The sequence below is a fragment of the Dicentrarchus labrax genome, unplaced genomic scaffold (assembly GCF_905237075.1).
Source record: "Dicentrarchus labrax unplaced genomic scaffold, dlabrax2021, whole genome shotgun sequence".
NCBI classification, from domain to species: Eukaryota; Metazoa; Chordata; class Actinopteri; family Moronidae; genus Dicentrarchus; species Dicentrarchus labrax.
Genome location: NW_026136721.1, coordinates 5,230,070 through 5,252,404, shown reverse-complemented (window position 1 = coordinate 5,252,404; position 22,335 = coordinate 5,230,070). Strand labels below are relative to the sequence as shown.

The following is a 22,335-nucleotide window of genomic DNA, read 5'->3' as shown; positions in this document are numbered from 1 at the left end:
TGGTGTAACTTAGATATTCTATGTGTCGCTTTCAGGTCAGCCACTAGGTGGCGCTACTATTAAGAAAAGTAGGTTTAGGTTAATAACTACTGCATCATTTGTCTCACATTCAAAAACATTATATCCACACGTTAGGTGAATGGAGCTGCATCTCCCCATATAGGCCACACCCATTTTCGCCTAGATTTTTTGTTTCGCTACAGCGTGAAGAGTCCATAAACTACGTTTTTGTGTTCCATCCATGAACTTTTGTCCAATTTGAATTTAAAGTATTTTGATATTTCAAAAAATAAGCACGATATAAAATTAGCACTTCCTGTAGATTATGGTCAAAACAGGAAGTGGAGCCTTTCTCAACATTGGTATGTCCAATTGACACCAGGCTTGGGTCAATAGTTCCCCATGTCTTCCTTAGGCATCTTGTACAAGTTCAGGTTATCGCCACAAGGTGGCGATCTTTATAATGAAGAAGTTTATATCTCCACATCGGCACGTGTGATTAAAACGAAACTTGGTACGATGGTTGCCCATGGCTCCCTGAGGCTCGCTAAAAAAGATGTCAACAATCCGCCACTAGGTTGCGCTCTGGTGGTAGTTTACAAACAAAGTGGTACTGTGCGTAGACCATAATAGTTATGAATATGAAATAAACAGGGCACGTGTAGACTGGTGCCTGTAGCTCACATACCAAAAATCGTGTCAAAGCAGCCCCGGGCGCCACGTTTCACCGACATGTATGAAACTCGGTAGGCATGTGTAACGAGATGTACAAAAATAGCCTCTTGGACCCATACCCCAAACCCCACAGGAAGTCGGCCATTTTGATTTTCAAAAAATATTGGTGATTAAAAGTTGTGCTATTTGTGACTGTACGTTGAAGGGCGTGTCCATGGCTTTCAGTCAAAGTTGGCCATTTTAAATTCCGCGTTCATTCTCTTTGAATTTTTCGTCTTGTATTTAAACAAACTCCTCCTAAGGAATTTATCGGATCTACTTCAAAATTGGTCAGTACAGTTAGAAAATGTTGCTGATTAAAAGTTGTGCTATTTGTGCATGTACATTAAAGGGTGTGTCCGTGGCGTGGCATCAAAGTCAGCCATTTTGATTTTTTTGTCATTTTCTGTGATTTTTCATGTTGTATTTGAACAAACTCCTCCTTGGGAATTAATCAGATCTACTTCAAAATTGGTCAGTACAATCAAAAAATATTGCTGATTAAAAGTTGTGCTATTTGTGACTGTACGTTGAAGGGCATGTCCATGGCGTGCCGTCAAAGTTGGCCAGGTTGAATCGAATGTCAAACTGTGATGCCATTTACGCCATTTCAGGGCTTCTGTTTTAACTTACTCCTCCTACAGATTTTATCGGATTGACTTCAAATTCAATCACTGCGATCTAGACACATTGGTGATCAAAAGTTCATTAAATATTTACTCAAACAGCGTGTCCGTGGCATGTGCTGAATTTCCACGGTTCGCAGTGAAGAGTCTCGCTATGAACGCATAAGTCTTTTGCACAGTGTCTGAAACGCTTGACAATGTAAAGTGATCTCCCTTGGCTTCCTGCGATCAGGGTTTGGCTTGGCGTGGCTGCGGTGGGCAACCGCCGTGCAGGCCCCGACGTAGGTTGATGGCGAGGTCCCGCCCAATGCTGCTTGCAGCTTTAATTGGAATGTAAATTTTTAATTCAATTTATTGCCATATTAAAACTTCCTGGTGCAGATATGGTCAGACCAAGGCAAGTGTAATTTTGTGTGTGTTTAATTAAGCTGTTGTTCAGTATAAATGGGTATTTCTTTTAGGACATCTGGGTTGGAAATGGGAGACATGTTGCCAGTATTTCACATTAAATACAAAATGGCTGATTTCCGGTTCGATTTAGTACTTCTTGAGATCATACATATGCCGACCAATTGTCATACATGACCATGAAACAGGACATCAGGGCTGTTTTTTAAATATTTTGTAGGGGGTGCTATCGAACCATTTTGACACATCCACATGCAAAACTAATATGAAATGTCAGATTTTGCAATGTGGGACATAGTGTTTCATAAGTGTCAGAGAATGTACAGCCCCACAAAAATGCGATCAAAAGCTCAAATGTTTTAATCAAATTCATTAGATGTCATCGTCAGCATCCTTAGGATCTTCTGACCATTTCTCTATACCTTACTCTGCTAGAAGAAGTACATAAAAAAAAAAAATACATTTCCTGTTGCCACTAGGGGGCGCTATGACTATGAATATTATCACATATGAAGTGTTCTGGGCGGGACTCTAATCATACATGTGCATTTTAGTGCAAATTGGACAAAATACACATAAAAGAACTAACTAAGTCTAAATGTCAAAATTTGAGGCCACACCACAGACACAGCCTTCAACAAAAAATCATTCAATCAATCAACTTTTAATTATGATTGTCTTGAGATTGTACTGACCTAATTTGAAGTAGATCTGATCAATTCCCTAAGAGTAAGTTAAAATACAACATGTGCAAAACGCGCAGAACCACTAAACTAGACGAAAGAAACAAAGAATGTGCTTGGGCCCTTAATAAAGCTACACGCCACAGGCACTGTAGAAAATGTTTATAAAAATATAAGAAATATATACATTATATACAATAAAGTGGAATATGATAAGCCTGTGTATAATTGTAAATGTGCAATGTTTCAAGGGGTTTTGCAAAAAAAAAAGAGGTGTGCTTAGCAGGTTAATAGTTAATATTCTTAAACAGCAGATGTGGGAGGTAGTGTGTGCTGTGGCCCCGTCCCGAGGTGCTAGCTCATGGTGGTACTGTTGGGTCTCTGTAAATGTTATAAGGAGTTCGGTCTAGACCTGCTCTATTTGAAAAGTGTCCTGAGATAACTTCTGTTATGAATTGGCGCTATACAAATAAAATTGAATTGAATTGAATTGAATTGTATTGTGGCGTGGAGTGGGACGACTGATGGCACAAATTAGCCTCCCATGCGCTTTGTGGCACAGGGCTGGATGAGTCTTTGGCTGAAAGTGCTCCAGTATGAGAGGGGTTGTCCGTGATGGCTTTCAGCTTCGTCACTGCCTCCACACTGTCCATGCTGGTCGAGCTTGACTTAATGCTGTTCCCGGCTAACGTCTGGTGTGGGCGGTTTCAGCACTCGGCCATGTTCTAAGCTAACAGAGTGCAGGGCCAAAGGAGGCGGGCTCTGTGTTTACATCAGTGATGCTTGGTGATCAAATGCAGTCAAATGGATAACACTTTTTCTTATTATGGTGTGTAGCCCTTTGGTCACCTTTGCTGCGGTTACACCGCACTTGTAGCAGACCATATAGTATGATGTTAGGCAAACCAACTAGAGAACTGTGGCCTGGGATGTGATGTGATGTGATGTTACCTTGCATTGAGATTGTACAACACACTTCAGTGCAGACTTTGAATGTTCAGTGAACCAAAAGAGCAGGTAACATGTTAATGAGAACTATACGTAGCCACTATATTATATATTGTTCTGCCATGACACAATCATTTCAAGTGTGGAATATATTCGTATTTAGTATTTATGTGTTATGACCCTAACATTGTCTAATATAATTTAATTTCCCTGACTTAGTGGTGTATTTGTCCTTCAGGTATCCCAGTTGAGTCCAGGGTGAACATCTTCATTAACAGCTTTGGGTCCATCCAGGAAACTACTATGGTGACACACACAACAAAAACACTTCATGTTACTTTCTTAGTTTCTTCAGTTTCAAATGTCTGTATAGCTCATGCTTATATTAATATTAGTAGTAATACACAGTAATAGCACTATGCTGGAATGATACGATATGATATGATAATGATATACAGATCTTGTTATAGATGCATAAACTTATATATTCCATTGTATACCATTGGATCTTTCCAGATACAGGTCCTTCTTGTCAAATGCTAGTGCTAGAAATAGCAGGAGCTAATAGTGGCAGAATCAGGAGGAGCAGCAGTAGACCTGGAAACTTTTAATACAATATCTCTCTTTCTAAAAGGACTACAGAGTGAACATATTTCTTCGTCAGAGATGGAATGACCCTCGCCTACGACTTCCTACTGACTTTAAGAGTGAGGCACTAACTATTGACCCCAACATGTTCCAGTGTTTGTGGAAACCAGACCTTTTCTTTGCCAATGAGAAAAATGCAAACTTCCATGATGTCACACAGGACAACATTCTGCTCTTCATCTTCCGTAACGGAGATGTCTTGATCAGTATGAGGTGGGGACAAACTCTTCTTTTTTTCCCTTTTTTTCTTAATAAGTTATAATAATAATAATAATAATAATAATATAATTTAAAGTTTACAGCTCTTGGTTCGTTTTAATTAGTCAGTGTGAAAACGCAGCAGACCAGAACTTAAAGGCAAGGTACATGACTTAATGTTATAAAGAGTTTGGTCTAGACCTGCTCTATTTGAAAAGTGTCTTGAGATAATGTTATTAATTGGCGCTATACAAATAAAACTGAATTGAATTGAATGACTATATAAATACTTACAAATTGAATCAAAGTCACATTATTGGTAAACATGGTAAACATTTACCCTGCTTAACATTCAAGCATTGTCATTGTGAGAATATTAGCATGCTGATATTTGCATATTTTGGCTTATGGCTAAAGAGATCAAGTTGCAGTGGTGTTGGGGAAAACTAGCTTAGAATAAGAAACATTCTAATTTTATGGTAAATTATTTAGAAATCTAATGCTGCCCCCCACTAAAGATTTTCCTAGTCAACTAGTAGTCATTAAATAAAAGCAATAGTTAACTAGTTGTAGCACGTTTATGATATTTAATTATTTGAATATATACAGTGGCAAGAAAAAGTATGTGAACCTTTTGGAATTTCATGGTTTTCTGATTTGATTTGTCATAACATGTGATCTGATCTTTATCTAAGTCAAGGGTATTGACAAACATAATGTATCTAAAAATAACTCAAAAAAATTCTGATCTTTCATGTCTTTATTGAACACACTCATTCAACATTCAAAATGGCAGTGGAAAAAGTAAGTGAACCCTTAGAATTAAAGGGGAACTTGGCAAGTATTTCAACTGAATAAACCCGTTTAGAAATCATTTGGATGGTTAAATGGCCTGTTCCGGTGAAAATGGTGACTATCCCCGCTCCCCCTTGCGTCCCCAGGCGGAAAACCAACCTTGCAACTTTGGGACTACCGTCCCGTTAAGTTGGAAATAGGAAGTATCGTGAGAAGCGAGAACGAGTGAGAAACACAAACTGCTTTACAGCAATTCCACATAAACGCACACGCCCCCCTCAATACTGGTTAGCCACACCGGCTATAAGAACAAGCGACGATTAATGTATGACCCACCTCGGTAGACATTGCTCCACACGAAAAAGTTGCCCGGCAACAAATGCTCATCAGCAGCGGTAGAAAGGAGGAGGAGGGTGCCGCAAGTGAGTTTTACGACAGTGTTTATACGTCGTGAAATATACGTCCCAGAGCTGTAGGGGGAGCTCGTTGAGAAAACATGCGATGACAAAAGTGAAAACCAGCGAAGAAATGACTAGAGTTGCCAAGTTCCCCTTTAATAACTGGTTGACCCCCCCCCCTTGGCAGCAATAACCTCAACCAGGCGCTTCCTGTAGCTGTGGATCAGACCTGCACATCATTGAGGAGGAATTTTAGCCCATTCTTCCTGGCAGAACTGCTTTAGCTCTGTCATATTCTTTGGACGTCTCATGTGTATGGCCCTCTTCAAGTCAATCTATAGCATCTCTATTGGGTTGATGTCTGGGCTCTGACTTGGCCACTCCAAAAGACAGATTTTGTTTTTCTGAAGCCATTCTGTTGTGGACTTGCTCCGGTGTTTTGCGTCGTTGTCCTGTTGCATCACCTACCTTCTACACAGTTCTTCTTGTGCAGAGCAAACTCCAAAATTTTGAGGGGTTTTTATCAAAGTAGCTGCAGTCCACACCTCCAAACTTATTATCTTAACGAGACTCCAGGTGTGCTAAAACCTGACTCCAATTAGCTTTTTTGAGGTCATTAACTCAAGGGTTCACATACTTTTTCCATAAGCACTATGAGTTTTTTTTGGTTGTTCTCAATAAAGACATGAAAGATCAAAAAAATGTTGTGTTATTATTTTAGACACATTTTATTTGTCAATACCCTTGACTTAGATGCAGATCAGATCACATGTTATGACAAATTTATTCAGAAAACCATGAAATTCCAAAAGGTTCACATACTTTTTCTTGCCACTGTATGTTAACAGATGCCTGTTAAATGATAACGGAAAAAGCAGTAATGATTCGGAACAACCAGTAAGGAGACTGAACATTTCATTTATTTATTTTCTTCTGTCTCTTTGTTCTAAACACAGAATAAATAACTTCCAACTTCACTAAAACAAATATTGGCAAATACGATGGATGATGTAATGTTAACAGTTACTTACAAATTAACTTGATCATCTTCTTCCGTTTCCTGCCTCTCCTGTCGCTGCCTAAACCTGCTGTGTCCCCCTCCCAATTATAAAGTCCTGTTTTTATTTTTCTGCGACTATCCGACTAATGAGAAGTACATCGACTAAAACTCTTCTCAGTGACTAATGATTAGGTTGACTATTAAGGGGCAGTCCTAGAAAAATCTAAATGCATAAGAAGTTATATTTTTCACAAAATGTATCTTTGGCTATCTCTGCACATAGACAGGCCTAATGGTTCCAAACTGGAAGACAGTATAGAAACAGATTACTTTAATAAGAGAAAACAAGTGATACATTTAAAATTCAACAACATCTTTCCCCTGATGAACTGTGTGTCTGTATCTGTGTCTGTGTGTATGTGTTTCTGTGTGTAGGCTTTCGGTGACACTGTCTTGTCCCTTGGATCTTACACTCTTCCCAATGGACACACAGTTGTGTAAGATGCAGCTGGAGAGCTGTGAGTATAAGTACACACACACACAATAATGGATAATTACAGGCAGTGAACCAACATTTGACAAGGGCAGCTGTGGCTCAGAGGTAGAGCGGGTCATCCACTAATTGGAAGGTTGGCGATTTGGTCCCCGGCTCCTCGAAGTGTCCTTGAGCAAGATACTGATACTGAACCCCAAATTGCGTGTGTGAATGCTTAATTTCTGTTCTGGTGAGCAGTTGGCACCTTGCATGGCAGCATGTGTATGAATGTGTGCGAATGGGGTGAGTGTGGCATTTAGTGTACAGCGCATTGAGTGGTCGAAAGACTAAAAAGGCGCTATATATGTACAGTCCATTTACCATTTACCTTTTTACAAGTATTGTAGGATTTAGTGGCATGTAGTGGTAGAGTAACAGTAGTTACTCACTTGCTTCACCCTCCCCTTCTAAGCGTGAGGGAGAAAATAAGTTGGCCACGAAAAACTCAAAAGCTCATTCTAAGGTAACAAAAACACAATGATTCTGTAAGTGATCATACACTACGAGAACATACCTATGAATATTATGTTCTATTTCTGCTCATGGATCCTCCTAAATTTTACACATCGGACATTTAAAGTCAACTATTATTCTACAAGTCAGCATAAGTACATCTGATGACTTTATTACTGATTTTTTAAAACATAAACCTGGCAGCTGCCTGAGAGACTAAACAAAGGCTTTACAGGTGAAAGAATGTAAGAAATTAAGGAAGGCATAGCAGTCAGATTATTTTTAATCTTGCTTTATTATTTGCAATTTTTTTATAATAAAGAGAAGAAAATCATGTATACTTTTTCGACTTGCAGCTTCTGATTCTTGATATTGCTCCTCCCGCTGCATGTCAAAGTTTCTTTGAGCAAGATACTAAACTCCCAATTGCTTCTGATGCTGTGTATTGGTGTATGAATGTGCATTAGATTCTGACTGTGATGGCCTTTGCCATCACTGTATGAATGTGTTTGAATGGGTGGATGTGGCATGTACAGCTGTGTACAGCGGTTTGAGTGGTCTGAAGACTAGAAAAGCACAATATAAGTACAGTCCATTCACAATTTACCATTTACATCCCATGTTGACCTCTGATCCACTGTTAGTAAAAAAAATATTGATTAGTGCAGCTAAGACTGTTACCTGTGCTTTATTGTGGATCCAGTAGTAGATCCACTGATTAGTGGTAGAGGGATATTTACTTCTGGATCATTAGATGAGATTGAACAATGTTGAAAAGAGCTGACAAACAGTGTGGCATGGTTGCAGGGGTCTAGCTAATCCATCGAGATGATGCAAAATTATTTTCTCGATTAAACAGCTTGTCATTGTGTTAATAGTGATAACAATTATTTTTCTTTTAGAATTTAGGTCGTATCCACTTCAGTGTAGGCTGCTCACTCTTCTCCAGAAATTAAATTGTGTAATTAAAATTACATGATCATTGCTACATTGAAGGCATTTTTAAAAATAAACTATATGAGCAAAATATGAAGTTATTTTAATTTACTTAAGTTACCGTTATATGTTATAATAATATATTTTATATGTATTAATAATATGTAAAGTATACCCTAAGAATCTTATTGAAGGTGTGTCATTAGTTTGCAGAAATGGAAAAATTGATAAAAGTCAAACTGAGAAAATGGCAAAACAATGAGTTAAAAAAAAGTATTATTACATGATAAAATATAATAATAATAAAATTTTCATTTTTATGTTTTAGTTGGCTATACCACAAGTGATCTCGTGTTCATGTGGCAGTCTGACCCAGTTCAGATGGATGAGATTGCCCTTCCTCAGTTCGACATCAAACAAGAGGACATAAAATATGGAAACTGCACAAAGTACTACCAAGGAACAGGTTAGTATTTATTAATTATATAATAAAGCTAAAACATTAACACTGGCACTACATTAAGCATGACTGTAGCAAATAACGAAGTTACAGCTACCACTACAAAACAAACAAGGGTACAAGGTTATGCTGCCTATAAAAACAAAAATATATATAAAAAGTATATCAAATAAAATAAAAAATAAAATAAAATAAAAAAATGTGATTAATAAGAAAAAGGAAAAAAAACATATGATGGCATGCTGAAGGTGTATTAAGAAGTCTCAGCCTGAGGGAATAAGTTGTTCTTAAGTTTGGTGGTACAGCAGTGGATACTTCTGTATCTCTTGCCAGATGGCAGCATGGTGAGCAGGCCGTGGCTGGGATGGGTACTTACTTTATCCTTTGGCCTCTGGGCAGGCATGGTACTATGTTTAATGTAACACATTCCCATACATTTGATATTCAAATGTTAACTTTTGTTTTGTTGATATTATAATATGGTATTAGATCAAATGTTTGTTTTTTTACATTACTGGAAGATTAAAAAAAATGCATATATTAAAGTTCCATGAAAAACTGTCACCCCTTGACGAATGTGATTATAGTGCCGCATTTGAAAAAGATAATATATATGGCTTGGAGAAATGACATTCCCCTTAAATAGCTCATCAGTGTGTTTAGTAATCTCTATTCTGATTGCTGTCTCAGTAGATAGAAGAGGGGAGATATGTTGTTATTCTTTGTTGCGCAAGGTTCATTATCTATACATACTTAGCTGGCAGGCGAGATACCATGATCAAGAAGGTGGTTCACCCAGGGCGAGGCTTAGCCATTGCACTCCGATTGAGCTGACCTCTGCAAATTCCCCAAATGTGGGAATCTCGACTGCATAATTTCTGGTGGTGGGGGACTGCGTTCCCGCTCTCCCCTGATTGTGGCTGGCAGTAGCCAGTGTGTAGGTGCCAGTTTCAACTCCTGTGCACTGCTGAGGTGTCCTTGAGCAAGACACATAACCCCTAACTGCTCCCGGGCGCTACAGCTGCCTACTGCTCCTAAATGTATATAGGATGGGTCAAATGCAGAGGACAAGTTTCATTTCATGTATGTAAAATGCAGAATATACTGTGAAAATGACAATGATTTATTGTTTTTTAGATTAAAGTCTTTTTATTATGTACATGAAGCACATGACTTGATTGTCACTCAAGCTTTTGCTTTGGCTGTTTTTCATTGATATTATATATATTATGCACTACTTAAAACCTAAAACTATAAATTAAAATTAGAGCAGAGCAACATGCTAGATTATTATTGTATCCACTTAATGTGTGGATACTCTTGTGGTTTTGTTGTCACCGTGTTCCTATTTGTGACTGGGGACAAGAAACAATTACACCAATATTGTATTAAGTTTTTCATGTTTTATGTTTTGTCTGTTTAAGTTCAGGGGTTCTTCTTTGTTTACATACAACTGATCAAGTCCATATGTTATATATTATTGTATCTCTGTATATCTGAATGTATGCTCTCTATAACAGAATATGTTTTAGCCACACGTGAATGTGAACGTGAATAAATCGAGTGGTTGTCAGGTCGCAAATTAGAATGTTAAATACTTAAATCTATAAACCTTTGATCATTCTAGATTAAGAGGAGGATGGGTAAATCAATTGTATCACTCAGTCACAATTCTTATTAACAAGAATGTTCCATTTATCATGCCCACAGTTGAGGCTGATTCTGCTGGTCGCTAAATCATCATGGTAGGCATTTGACTCAAAATTAAGTGCAATCAGCTGAAAAGCAATTAAACTGCGGGCAAAGCATTCATCCATCACTAAATCTGACATTCCTGTACACCTGTAGTTACATTGTTGGCTTTTAGATCTGGTCTGATTTGTGTTCACACTGACTAATTAAAACGAACTGAGCTGTAAACTTGAAGTTATACAGACTGGTAATTAATGGATTCGACCCATGTGGGAAAAATTCTAGTGAGTCACAGCAGGTCATGGCAGATTCCTGCCCGGGTATGTTTTGCAAACACGCACCTACCTGCACCCGTAGAGCTCAGTAGTGGAACAGACCTGCAATCCACTTCAAGTATACACTATATGGACAAAAGTATTTGGCCACACCTGTTAATTCTTAAATTCAGGTGTTTCAATCAGACACCTTCCTACCGGTGTATAAGGTCAAGCACCTAGCCATGCAGTCTCCATTTGCAAACATTTGTGATGCAAAATGGGTCGTTCTGAAGAGCTCAGTGACTTCAAGCATGGTACTGTGATAGGTTGCCACCTTTGCTATAAGACGGTTCGTGAAATTTCATCCCTGCTGGATATTCCATAGTCAACGGTAAGTGATATTATTAAAAAGTGGAAGCATTTAAGAACAACAGCAACTCAGCCCTGAAGCGGAGGACCAGGTAAAATCACAGACTGGGGTCAATGACTGCTATGGCGCATGGTTCCTAAAAGTCGCCAACGCTCCGCTTCCATAGCTGAAGAGTTCAGAACTTCCATTGGCATTAATGTGAGCACAAAAACTGTTCATGGAATGGGTTTCCATGGCCGAGCAGCTGCATGCAAGCCTTACATCACCAAGTCTAATGCCAAGCATCGGCTGGAGTGGTGAAAAGCGCATCATCACTGGACTGTGGAGCAGTAAAAACATGTTCTGGGGAGTGACGAATCACGCTTCTCTGTTTGGCAGTCAGATGGTCGAGTCTGGGTTTGGCAGATGCCGGGAGAACGTTACCTGCCTGACTGCACTGTGCCAACTGTAAGTTTGGCGGAGAAGGGATAATGGTATGGGGCTGTTTTTCAGGGTTTGGGCTATGCCCCTTATCTCCAGTGAAGGGCTTTGTTAATGCTTTAGCATACCAAGACATTTTGGACAATACTATGCTTCCAACTTTGTTGCAACAGTTTGCTGAAAGCCCTTTTCTGTTCCAGCATGACTGTGCCCCAGAGCACAAAGCAAGGTCCGTAAAGACATGGTTTGATGAGTTTGGTGTGAAAGAACTTGACTGGCCCACACAGAGCCCTGACCTCAACCCCATCCAGCACCTTTGGGATGAACTGGAGCGGAGATTGCGAGCCAGGCCTTCTCATCCAACATCAGTGCCTGAACTCATAAATGTTCTACAGAATGAATGGGCACAAATTCCCTCAGAAACACTCCAAAATCTTGTGGAAAGCCTTCCAAGAAGAGTGGAATCTGTTATAGCTGCAAAAGGGGGACCAACTACATATTAAAGTATATGTATTTGAATACAATGTCATTTCAGTCCCTGTTGGTATAACGGGCAGGTGGCCGTATACTTTTGTCCATATAGTGTATGTATGTATATCTACACGAGATAGAAATCCCCTTCCAATTTTTATGTTTGATTCAAATACAGCTACCAAACATGTGACTTGCCATTGTAGTGATGATTTACCTTCACTACTATGTTGCCAGAATATTTTTGACTAATCCTTAATTACACCTCTGTCTTTTTGTAGGATACTACACCTGCGTGGAAGTGATTTTTACATTGCGTCGGCAGGTTGGTTTCTACCTGATGGGAGTTTATGCTCCAACTCTACTGATTGTTGTTTTGTCCTGGTTATCATTCTGGATCAACCCTGATGCCTCAGCTGCAAGGGTGCCATTGGGTGAGTACCCCAGATCCACATTTTACATACTTTATTTATATCATTTAACATTCAAGTATGCAGTATTCAAATATTTTCTTGAGTTACACCAATCAGCCATATCATTATGACCACTGACAGGTGTTATCTCATTATAATGGCACTTGTTAGTGGGTGGGATATATTAGGCAGCAAGTTAACATTTTGTCCTCAAAATTGATGTGTTGGAAGCAGGAAAAACATGCAAGTGTAAGGATTTAAGTGACTTTGACAAGGGCCAAATTGTGATGCTAGATGACTGGGTCAGACCATCTCCAAAATTGCAGCTCTTTTGGGGTATTCCCAGTCTGCAGTTGGTCAGTACCTATCAAAAATGGCCCAAGGAAGGAAAAGCGGTGAACCAGCAACAGGGTCATAGGCGGGTGAGGCTTATTGATGATTGTGGGGAGTGAATGCTGGCCTATGTGGTCCAATCGAACAGAGAAGCTATTGTAGCTCAATCAGCAGCAGCTTCGAATAAACAATCAGCCTACCTTACTGCAGTCATGTCTGTTATCATCTAAAAGTAATACACACACGCAGTGATAGATAGCATCAGGATGAGAGAGAAGTCAGTCCCTCTGGGTTACTGTGCTGCTAAAGATTTCCTGATCCCTTTTGTTCTCTAATCCTACACCTTCATATATCAGAATATTTGTAGAAAATAAATGAGGCACAGCTTTATTTATGTATATTTATTATTAATTATAATTTAATGGTCGATGAGAAATACTTATTTCTTTTTTATTGCAAACTAGTGCAGTGCCCGTAGGAAGTATGTATTGCTATAGAAAAGTGGGAGGTTAAGTAGCTTTTTCATGGATGGCCAAATGAGGTTGTGTTTGAAGGTGGGATGTCAGGGACATTTAGGTTTGTTGTGAAATGTGTAGATTGATAACTATTGTGTTTTCATATAATTGTTTACAATTTCAGATGCTCCATCCCTGATCCTCCTCTGGAGGTAGTATCAGAGGAGGGGGTGTTGGTCAGATGATAACTCACAGGTCTCTCACTGAACTTAATAAAGAGAAATGTCCCACAAAGCAACATTACAGGACCAAACAACAGTAACATAGTAACTGTAACTGTCTTTGGAAACTTATATGAGGAAAAAAAATACCACAGCTGTACGTGGAGAAGCGTCTGTCCTCCTGCCTGTCCTCCCGCCTGTCCTACCAAGTCTTCCGTTACATTTCTGCCTGAAAAACAGCGTCTGTCACCGGCGAAAAACTCACGGAGTGTATGCGATCAAAAATCACTGCGACCGCCAGCCCTCCAGACTGAGACATCTGTTTACTTTCCAGTGGAAAACATTCTCCGTCTTGCGAGTGAGGGAGTCAGACAGCGTCCAGTTTACTGCTGAAGATTATGTATAATTATGTAATTTAGAGTGAAAAACTTAACTTCGTCACTTTCCAGGATGTTTGGTGGGTCAGGATCTTAATCACTACACATTAGGGCTCTGCAGTGATTGGCTCTGGTGCGCACGTGGCTATGGTGGCTATGGTAATGCTAGCGGAATTCTAAATAATTTATTAAATAATTTATTAACGGTATCTTTGTAGTCCAAACAAAGCCGACGTTGCACACCCTTAAACCACACAGTAGCCATGTTGAAACTCTCAGGTCAGTCTGATCCTGATCTGCAGAGATATTTGAGCCACACACACACACACACACACACACACACACACACACACACACACACACACACACAAACAGACAGACAGAGATTCCTTGCTTTATAGGTAGATAAGAAGTACATTTACAGCATTTTATTTTTTTTATTTTGAAGTGAATATTATGTGTTGGTATATTTTTATGTTTTATGTTAGTAATTTTTTTGCAAAGAAATAAGTTTGGATCAAATAGTTATTTTCAAGTAAATACTGGGCGTACTGGGAGTTGGCACTGACATTATTTCCTAAGTGAATATTGTTACTCAAAATGCATTAAAACGCATAGATTTAGTCTTCAAATTCCTGGCCTGTCTTTATCTTTATTGTCTTTATGACAATTGAGGCAATGTTATGATAAGTAAAGACAATCATAATGTTACTAAACAAGAGCCTCTGCATTTGCCTTTTCCATATTGACCATCATTCTCTCATTGAATCTAGTACATTTTTGCATCAGTTTCATTAATTATGTTATCGAGTGAATTCTGCTCCCTGTTTTATAAAGTATAAAAGTGCAAAAGCATTGAATGACTGGATGTAAGTTGCAACTTAAGCTATGTGTGTATATATATATTATAAATTTCCGCATTAAAATCAAAAAGTTGTGCGCCCGGTTAGCTCAGTCGGTAGAGCTGGCGACCCATATACGCAGCGTCCCGGGTTCGAGTCCGACCTGTGGCCCTTTGCTGGATGTCGTCCCCTCTCTCTCTCCAGCTATCTCTGTCAAATAAAGGCATAAGAGCCAAAAAAATAATACTTAAAAAATCAAAAAGTCTATAAACAATATACCTATATTGTTGAGTTGTGTAATTACATTATCCTACACAGCTGTACATGGAGAAGCGTCTGTCCTCCTGTCTGTCCTCCCGCTTGTCCTACCGACTCTTCGTCACATTTCTGCCCAAAAAACAGCGTCTGTCACCGGCGAAAAAAACGTCAGCCCTACGGACCAAGACATCAGTTTACTTTCACTTTCCAGGATGTTTGGGCTCTGCAGTGATTTGCTCTGGTGCGCACATGGCTACGGTGGCTATCGTTGACAATGCTAGCGGAATTCGGAAATCATTTATTAAATAATTTAATAACGGTATCTTTATAGTCCAAACAAAGCCGACGTTGCACACCCTTAAACCACACAGCAGCCATGTTGAAACTCTCAGGTCAGTCTGATCCTGATCTGCAGAGATATTTGAGCCACACACAGACACACACACACACACACAGACAGAGATTTCTTGCTTTATAGATAGATAGATAACACAGCTTTTTACTGGTCGCCTTTCAATAGTATCACATCAGCCGTTGTGGTTGTCTTTTGAGCGCCTTGTTCTCTCCCACCTCAAAGCCATTACAGACCCACTCCTGGAGCCCCTGCAGTTTGCTTACAGAGCTTACAACTCTGTAGACAATGCAGTAAACATGGCCCTGCACTTCACCCTCCAGCATCTGGACTCCCCAGGAACCTATGCCAGGATCCTTTTTGTGGACTTCAGCTCTGCTTTCAATACCATCATCCCAGCTCTGTTACAGGACAAGCTCTCCCAGGTCGCTGTGCCTGACTCCACCTGCAGGTGGATCACAGACTTCCTGTCCGACAGGAAACAACACGTGAAGCTGGGGAAAATGTCTCTGACTCCCAGACCATCAGCACCGGATCCCCCCAAGGCTGCATTCTTTCTCCTCTGCTCTTTTCCTTGTATAAAAACAGCTGCACCTCCAGTCACCAGTTCGTCAGGCTCCTGAAGTTTGCAGATGACACCTCCCTCATCCCTCCATGACCTGTACGCCTCTTTGACCCTGAGGCGTGCAGACAAGATTGTGGCTAACCCCTCCCACCGCGGTCACAAACTCTTTGAGAAACTTGTCTCTGGCAGGAGGCTGCAGTGCATCAGGATGAAAACCTCTCGCCATAAAAACAGTTTCTTCCCCTCTACAGCTGGCCTCATCAACAATTCAATTCAATTCAATTTTATTTGTATATTATAACATTATTTACAGAGACCCAACAGTACCACCATGAGCAAGCACTTGGCGACAAGGGCAAGGAGAAATGCCTGTTAAAAGGCAGAAACCTAGGACAGAACCTGCGAGACGAGAAAGCACAAGAACTCCGGGGAAGAAGTGAAGTTAGTAATTAACAAGGCCCGGAACCCCCACTGACACTGACTCTTATACCCACCCTGTATACAGTATGCATTAGATTAATGCACTTTATATTTTGACAGTACTTTTATTTTTCTGTGTGATTTGTATATTTGTATAATTTATGCACCAATGCACTAGGACACATTCCTCGTAGGTGTAAAAACCTACTTGGCAATGAACCTAATTCTGATTTAAGATTTTACGATAACCATGGTACCACAAATGCACATCATCATTATAAATATATATAGTTTATTTATTTTATTTACTTATATATATATTAGTGCTGTCAAACGATTAAAATATTTAATCGCCATTAATCGCATTAATGTCATAGTTAACTCACAATTAATCGCAATTAATCGCACATTTTTATCCATTCTAAATGTTCCTGATTTCTTTTTGTCCCATTATTTTTTCTCATTTTAATGCTCTTATCAACATGGAAAAGTGGATTGGCTTGTTTTGTGCAAATGTTGTTTTTATTGAAAACAACATTGGCGTATACTGTAGTGTTCAATTTCACACTAACATTCTCACTTGGAGCAAATAATCTCTCACACAATGTAACACTGTCCATCAATAAAAGGGTGAAAAAAATACTTTGTCACACAAACAGCCCCTTCAACAGCCCTTTCTAAGGGATCAAAACAGGGCAATACAAAATAAAATTACAAAGTGCACATGTAAGGTAAACTAGGACTCAGCCTATAGTGCAGTTAAACCATGGCTTAATACTTTTCTCAAGTTTGCTTTGAACATAGCAGTCAGGCTACTGCTCTTTATTCAGCAGAGGCTCAGCAACCCAGCCTCTTATTTCAGAAAGAATGAACAGTAACGGTTACCAATAAAAGGTAAGCCTACTACTTCTTTGCTTTGAGCCAGTTACTCAAACAGACAAGCCTGTTGACATTTTCAGACAACAAGGAATCCATCCATTTCGGCGTCTAATGCTCACTATCCACTCAAACCGTAACGTCTACTACTCTTAAACAAGTGTGTGCGGCATGCCTGTTGTTTTGCTTCCGGTCTAGCTAGATCCGGTGTAGTGTTGTAGTTTTTCTAACGTTACTAGTTGTTGCAACAGCATGTGAAAAAAAACTACAAAGTGTGCTAGGCGTTAATCTCGCGATAAAAAAATTTACGCCGTTAAAATGGGTTTGCGTAAACGCCCTTTAGGCGCCGGGTTTTATTTTGAAAAATACTACATTTTGACATCTAAATTTAAGGCTCTGGCTTGAAAGTGGTTTGAGATAGAGACAAAGTGTAAATGAGACAAATATTGAGAATGACCTAAAGTTTATCTAGGGAGTAAATTTCCCCATCTAATTTGCATATTATGACGTCATATGGCGACGGCCATATTGGATTATATAATTTCCATGAAATACCTGATATTTTGAAAGAGAGTTGAACTTATTTCATCGGATTCACCCCCCTCCATCTATTTGTTATGTTGTCCACATATCAAATGAACAGGGAAAAGTAAATTGTAAGCCAACAGTCATAAACTAGAACTATTACTACCACAAAACTCATGTAAACAGTAGGTGTTTTTTATGATTTTTTACCCACTACCACCCCCCCTATTGGAGGACACTTTTTCTTTTCTTTTTTATTCTCTTCTTCATTATTATTATTATTATTATCGTCATTATTATTATCATCATTATAATATGATAATAATAATAACAGTAGGCGTCTTTTAGCTGCAGAGGCCTAATCTGATCTATCCAGATAGAAGTTTGTAGTATTTGTAGAGTGTGGAACCTCTCATTGCAAGGCACAGTACAGAGACAATATGAACAATATTGAGACCCCACCACATAGCCTAACAAATGGACAGGTACACATCCGTATTGGATGGCTGCGCCACTGCCGCGCATGGACGCACTGTGACCGGCGCGGTAGAAAGAGTGAACACTAACACTGGTCCCACCGCTATTCTCACAACCCCCGCTACTTCTACCACATCCATTAGCTCCCTTACTGATACTACAAGTTTGTGTAGTAATCCCACCTATGTTGGGCAAAGGGTCGTGTGTTTGTGCTTGTGTGTTTTCCTCGCTCTGCCCGGCAGTGCCAGTGCAAAGACGCACCGTGACTATCACGCTCACTAAACAACCGGCCGTCATCTCCCAAAGGTAGATTTTCCCCTTCAGAATCAGAGTCAGCGAATAGGAGACCCATCACTTCCCTAATCATCAACTTTTAGCTTGTCATTTTCGTTTATTTCGTCTCTATAACTCCTAAATCCAGCAATACCGCTTCAACATAAATAGCGCCGTGGCGCACTATTTCCGATTTCTCGCCCAACAGTTTGGACGGGACTTCCTCGAACATTTTGCATTGAAACATGATGTTTTTCTGAGCTAAGGTCTAAGTACGGGATGTCTGCCAACTAGTGGAGGGGAGTATGAATGAGATATAACACTCTATTAGGAGAAAACAGCTGTTTGATTCAGTACCGCGTCCTGTCGCAATTTTGCGACTTTGGCGCTTAAAGGGTTAACGCGTTAAACTGACAGCACTAATATATATTTATATTTACATAAATATATATTATCTTTTATGGTAACAGACAGTGGGTCATGCCACACTTAACTGCATAGTGAAGAGCTAGACAGCTTTTTACAGTCAAATGTGTGGATTTTCATGATTATCGCGATAATGTTAATTCACCACGATAAATTTATCTAAGTGTTTGATAATTCCGTATATCGTCCCATCCCCAGAATGGGTAGGAATCACACTTGGATCTGCGCTATTGTAGAAACAGGACGGGTCAACATGGCCCACTTCATTGGAGGCTACATGCAGTGTTTGTAGATCTAAAAGGCTCATTCTAAAGGTAACTAAAACATAACGATTCCTATTTTCAGGTGATTATACACTTATGACAACATAGTTCTGAATATTATATTCCATGTCTGCCAATAGATCCTCCTAAACACACACACTGGGCCTTTAACCTTGTGCTGTTTCAGCCTTTACATAAATCTGACTAGGTACAATTCAGTAAGATGACTTTGACTCAAAGGTCAAAGGACTTTGACTTAAAGGTCAACGTCATTCATTAAAAATCGAAGTTAACTAATTCCAGTGAGAATAAAATCATTCGTAGTTTGGTGATGTATGGCTCAATGTTTTGTGTTGTGGACTGCTAAGATTGGTGAAACTTTGTGGAAAGGTTGTGGTGATTGGATAAAATGTCAGGGTTGCGGAGAGGATTGGTTCAATATAGGTTAACTGTTACAATCGCATCATCGCAACTTCCTGGAGTGACTGGATTTTAGTCTATTAATTCATCAATTCACATTCATCAAACCACCATCCCTTTATCATACCATCCCACAATCTAATTGTTAGTAAATTGCATGGTGACATAATTTCTACTAACCAACCATTTTTTGTCTCCCTTGTTGTTTGCAGTACATAAAAAGTTGTTTATCTGGAAATAATCATTCCCATGTGGTAAAATTAATGTGTTTAATGTGCAAATCTGTGTGTTTCTAGGTATTTTATCAGTACTCTCTCTGTCCAGTGAGAGTATGTCCTTGGCATCAGAGCTACCAAAGGTTTCCTACGTAAAGGCCATTGATATCTGGCTCATTGCCTGTCTACTTTTTGGATTTTCATCACTGGTGGAATATGCTGTTGTGCAGGTCAGTTGTTAAACACAAACACTTAGAGACCATATGTACAACTGTACATTTACAGTACTTCTCCATACCAACTACTGGGTTAGACCCTCCCTCAGTCTGGGGTTGTGGAACAAGGAGAAAACAACATTGGTGGCACATCAGCAACGGGGCAAAATTATCTTTGATTCAAGCCAGTATTAGGAGGTCTAGACTGGTCGTTCTAATTAGATCTGTTTCAACCAAATATTTTTTTGCTGAAAGATATAAGATACTGGATAGTTTTGATTTTACAAAGCTAAATGTACAAGTATAGTACAAAGAGTATAATTTGAGAGGTGTCACTCAAATGGAAGAAAGAGTTAAAGCTGCAGATAAAAAAAAATATATCCTGTACAGTACTACAGATAATCTGTGAAAACCTCAGTTGCTTCTGGCTCATCCTAGTGCTCCTGATATTTGCAAGAAACCACCGCACCTGAACAAAAACAACCAGTCAGATCCAAGACAGATAGCTGATTGTTGAGTCTCATTCCCAGGTCATTAAATACCATTGCTGCAAATGAGACTCAGCTCAAGGCTTTTGTCAGACAGAGGTGGTGGTGGCTACTGAGGCACACAGACAAATCTCCCCACACTATTCATTTATTAATGAAGTAATCAAGTATTAGATCAATTGTTCCATTGTTTAATGGGACATTGTGTAGTGTTTTAAGTATTTTATTAGCTAAAATCAATGTCTTCATTCATAAATGTGTCCTCATTGGTGTAAAATTACCTCTGCCAATGATCTGACTTATCCTCGTAAGCGAAGAATTTCTTATCTGTATATACATTGGACCGGCAAGTCCATGGAGGCTTCCATGTCGTTCCGCCATTTTGAAAAACTATAATCGCCGAGAGGGACATAAAGCACTAGCCTACCTGTCTAGCTAATCCACAACGCGTTTTCGTTCAGAGCCAGCGTCACGTGACTGAAACCAGCTGTAACGGAGAAGGAGACCAGTGAGAGGCGCTTGTCACTGCCCCGGCACATTTGAAAGTCTGCACTGCACTTTAGTTGATAATGGAGGATCATACTTATGCCGAGCCACAGGAGAAGGAATCCTCGTCGCCAAAAAAGTGAAAAAGGGAATTAAAAAGGCAACGTGACCGGCAAATTCAAAAAACGAGGGTAAACATCGGGGTAGCTTTTCCCAGGTGGAAAGAGCTAATAAAGGAGAAAGACTTTCAAAGGGACGCTGAAGTTGCCTGCTTTCTCCTCGACAGGTAGGCTACTTGGTACATAACGGCTACCGCGAGGCACTAGAGAGCACTATTTGTTTGAATGCAAAATACAATTTCACCGCTAGATGGGAGAAATTCCTACACAATGTCCCTTTAATCGAGTAATCAGATAAGAATTACATTTGCTTTTTTAAAGCAATAGAAGCAATATAGCAATAATAAATATACAACAGAGAAAATAAGAAGTCTTTTTAATCCTCAAGGATTTTTTTAGCAGTGGAGGAAAGGCTTCTGTTGTACCTCCTACTGGTAGTGAGGTATTTTCAAAGTCATATATCAGTACTTTTACGTAAAGGATCTGATCCTTCCTCCACCTCTGGCTAGCACACCCTAACTGCTACCAGCCAAGCCTTCCCCATGTGGGTAACCTCTGCCAGTTTGCTGTGGGAAGTGAGTCTTCTCCAGTTTGTGAGAGTAAGGGATAGTAATGTTAGGCTACTGTATAATAGTTACTGAAAGGATGTGTGTTGTGTTTTCTGCCACAGAAATAAAGTCTCTCATTACTACGGTGTCTTGTTGTAGTTGTAGGTTATCAATTCACTGAGTTGGTCTGGACTTTGGACAGCTAGTTGGCTATTTACGGTACTGTGCAAAAGTTTTAGGCAGCTGTGGAAAAATGCTGTAAACTAAGAATGCTTTCAAAAATGAAAGTGGTAATAGTTTATTTTCATCAATTAACAAAATGCAGTAAATTAACTTAAGAGAAATCTAAATCAAATCAATATTTGTTGTGACCTTCCTTTGCCTTCAAAACAGCATCAATTCTTCTAGGTACACTTGCACACAGTTTTTGAAGGAACTTAGCTGGTAAGTTGTTCCAAACATCTTGGAGAACTAACCACCAAACTTCTGTGGATGTAGGCTTCCTCAAATCATTCATGTAATCCCAGACAGACTCGTTGATGTTGAGATCAGGACTCTGTGGGGGCCATACCATCACTTCCAGGACTTCTTCTTTACACTTAAGATAGTTCTTAATGACATTGCTGTATGTTTGGGGTAATTGTCCTGCTGCAGAATAAATTTGGGGCCAATCATATACCTCCCTGATGATATTGCATGATGGATATGTATCTGCCTGTATTACTCAGCATTGAGGACACCATTAACCCCCGACCA

The 22,335-nt window shown here is 39.5% G+C and overlaps 1 protein-coding gene and 1 non-coding gene across 5 annotated transcripts in view; both read left to right on the top strand.

Annotated features, from left to right (window-relative positions):
• The window catches only part of LOC127355481 (glycine receptor subunit beta-like), a 47,771-nt gene that overhangs the window by 14,358 nt on the left and 11,078 nt on the right, over nt 1-22,335 (top strand). For all 4 annotated transcript variants that reach the window (XM_051386418.1, XM_051386414.1, XM_051386417.1 and 1 more), the window contains 6 exons: nt 3,618-3,685; nt 4,014-4,240; nt 6,854-6,936; nt 8,671-8,808; nt 12,294-12,446; nt 19,805-19,953. In XM_051386418.1, the coding sequence (XP_051242378.1) occupies nt 3,618-3,685; nt 4,014-4,240; nt 6,854-6,936; nt 8,671-8,808; nt 12,294-12,446; nt 19,805-19,953 (818 nt within the window). The remainder of the gene's footprint in view (nt 1-3,617; nt 3,686-4,013; nt 4,241-6,853; nt 6,937-8,670; nt 8,809-12,293; nt 12,447-19,804; nt 19,954-22,335) is intronic.
• On the top strand, nt 9,552-9,715 carry LOC127355667 (U1 spliceosomal RNA). The gene has a single exon (XR_007881814.1). It is a non-coding gene; the product is annotated as a U1 spliceosomal RNA (small nuclear RNA).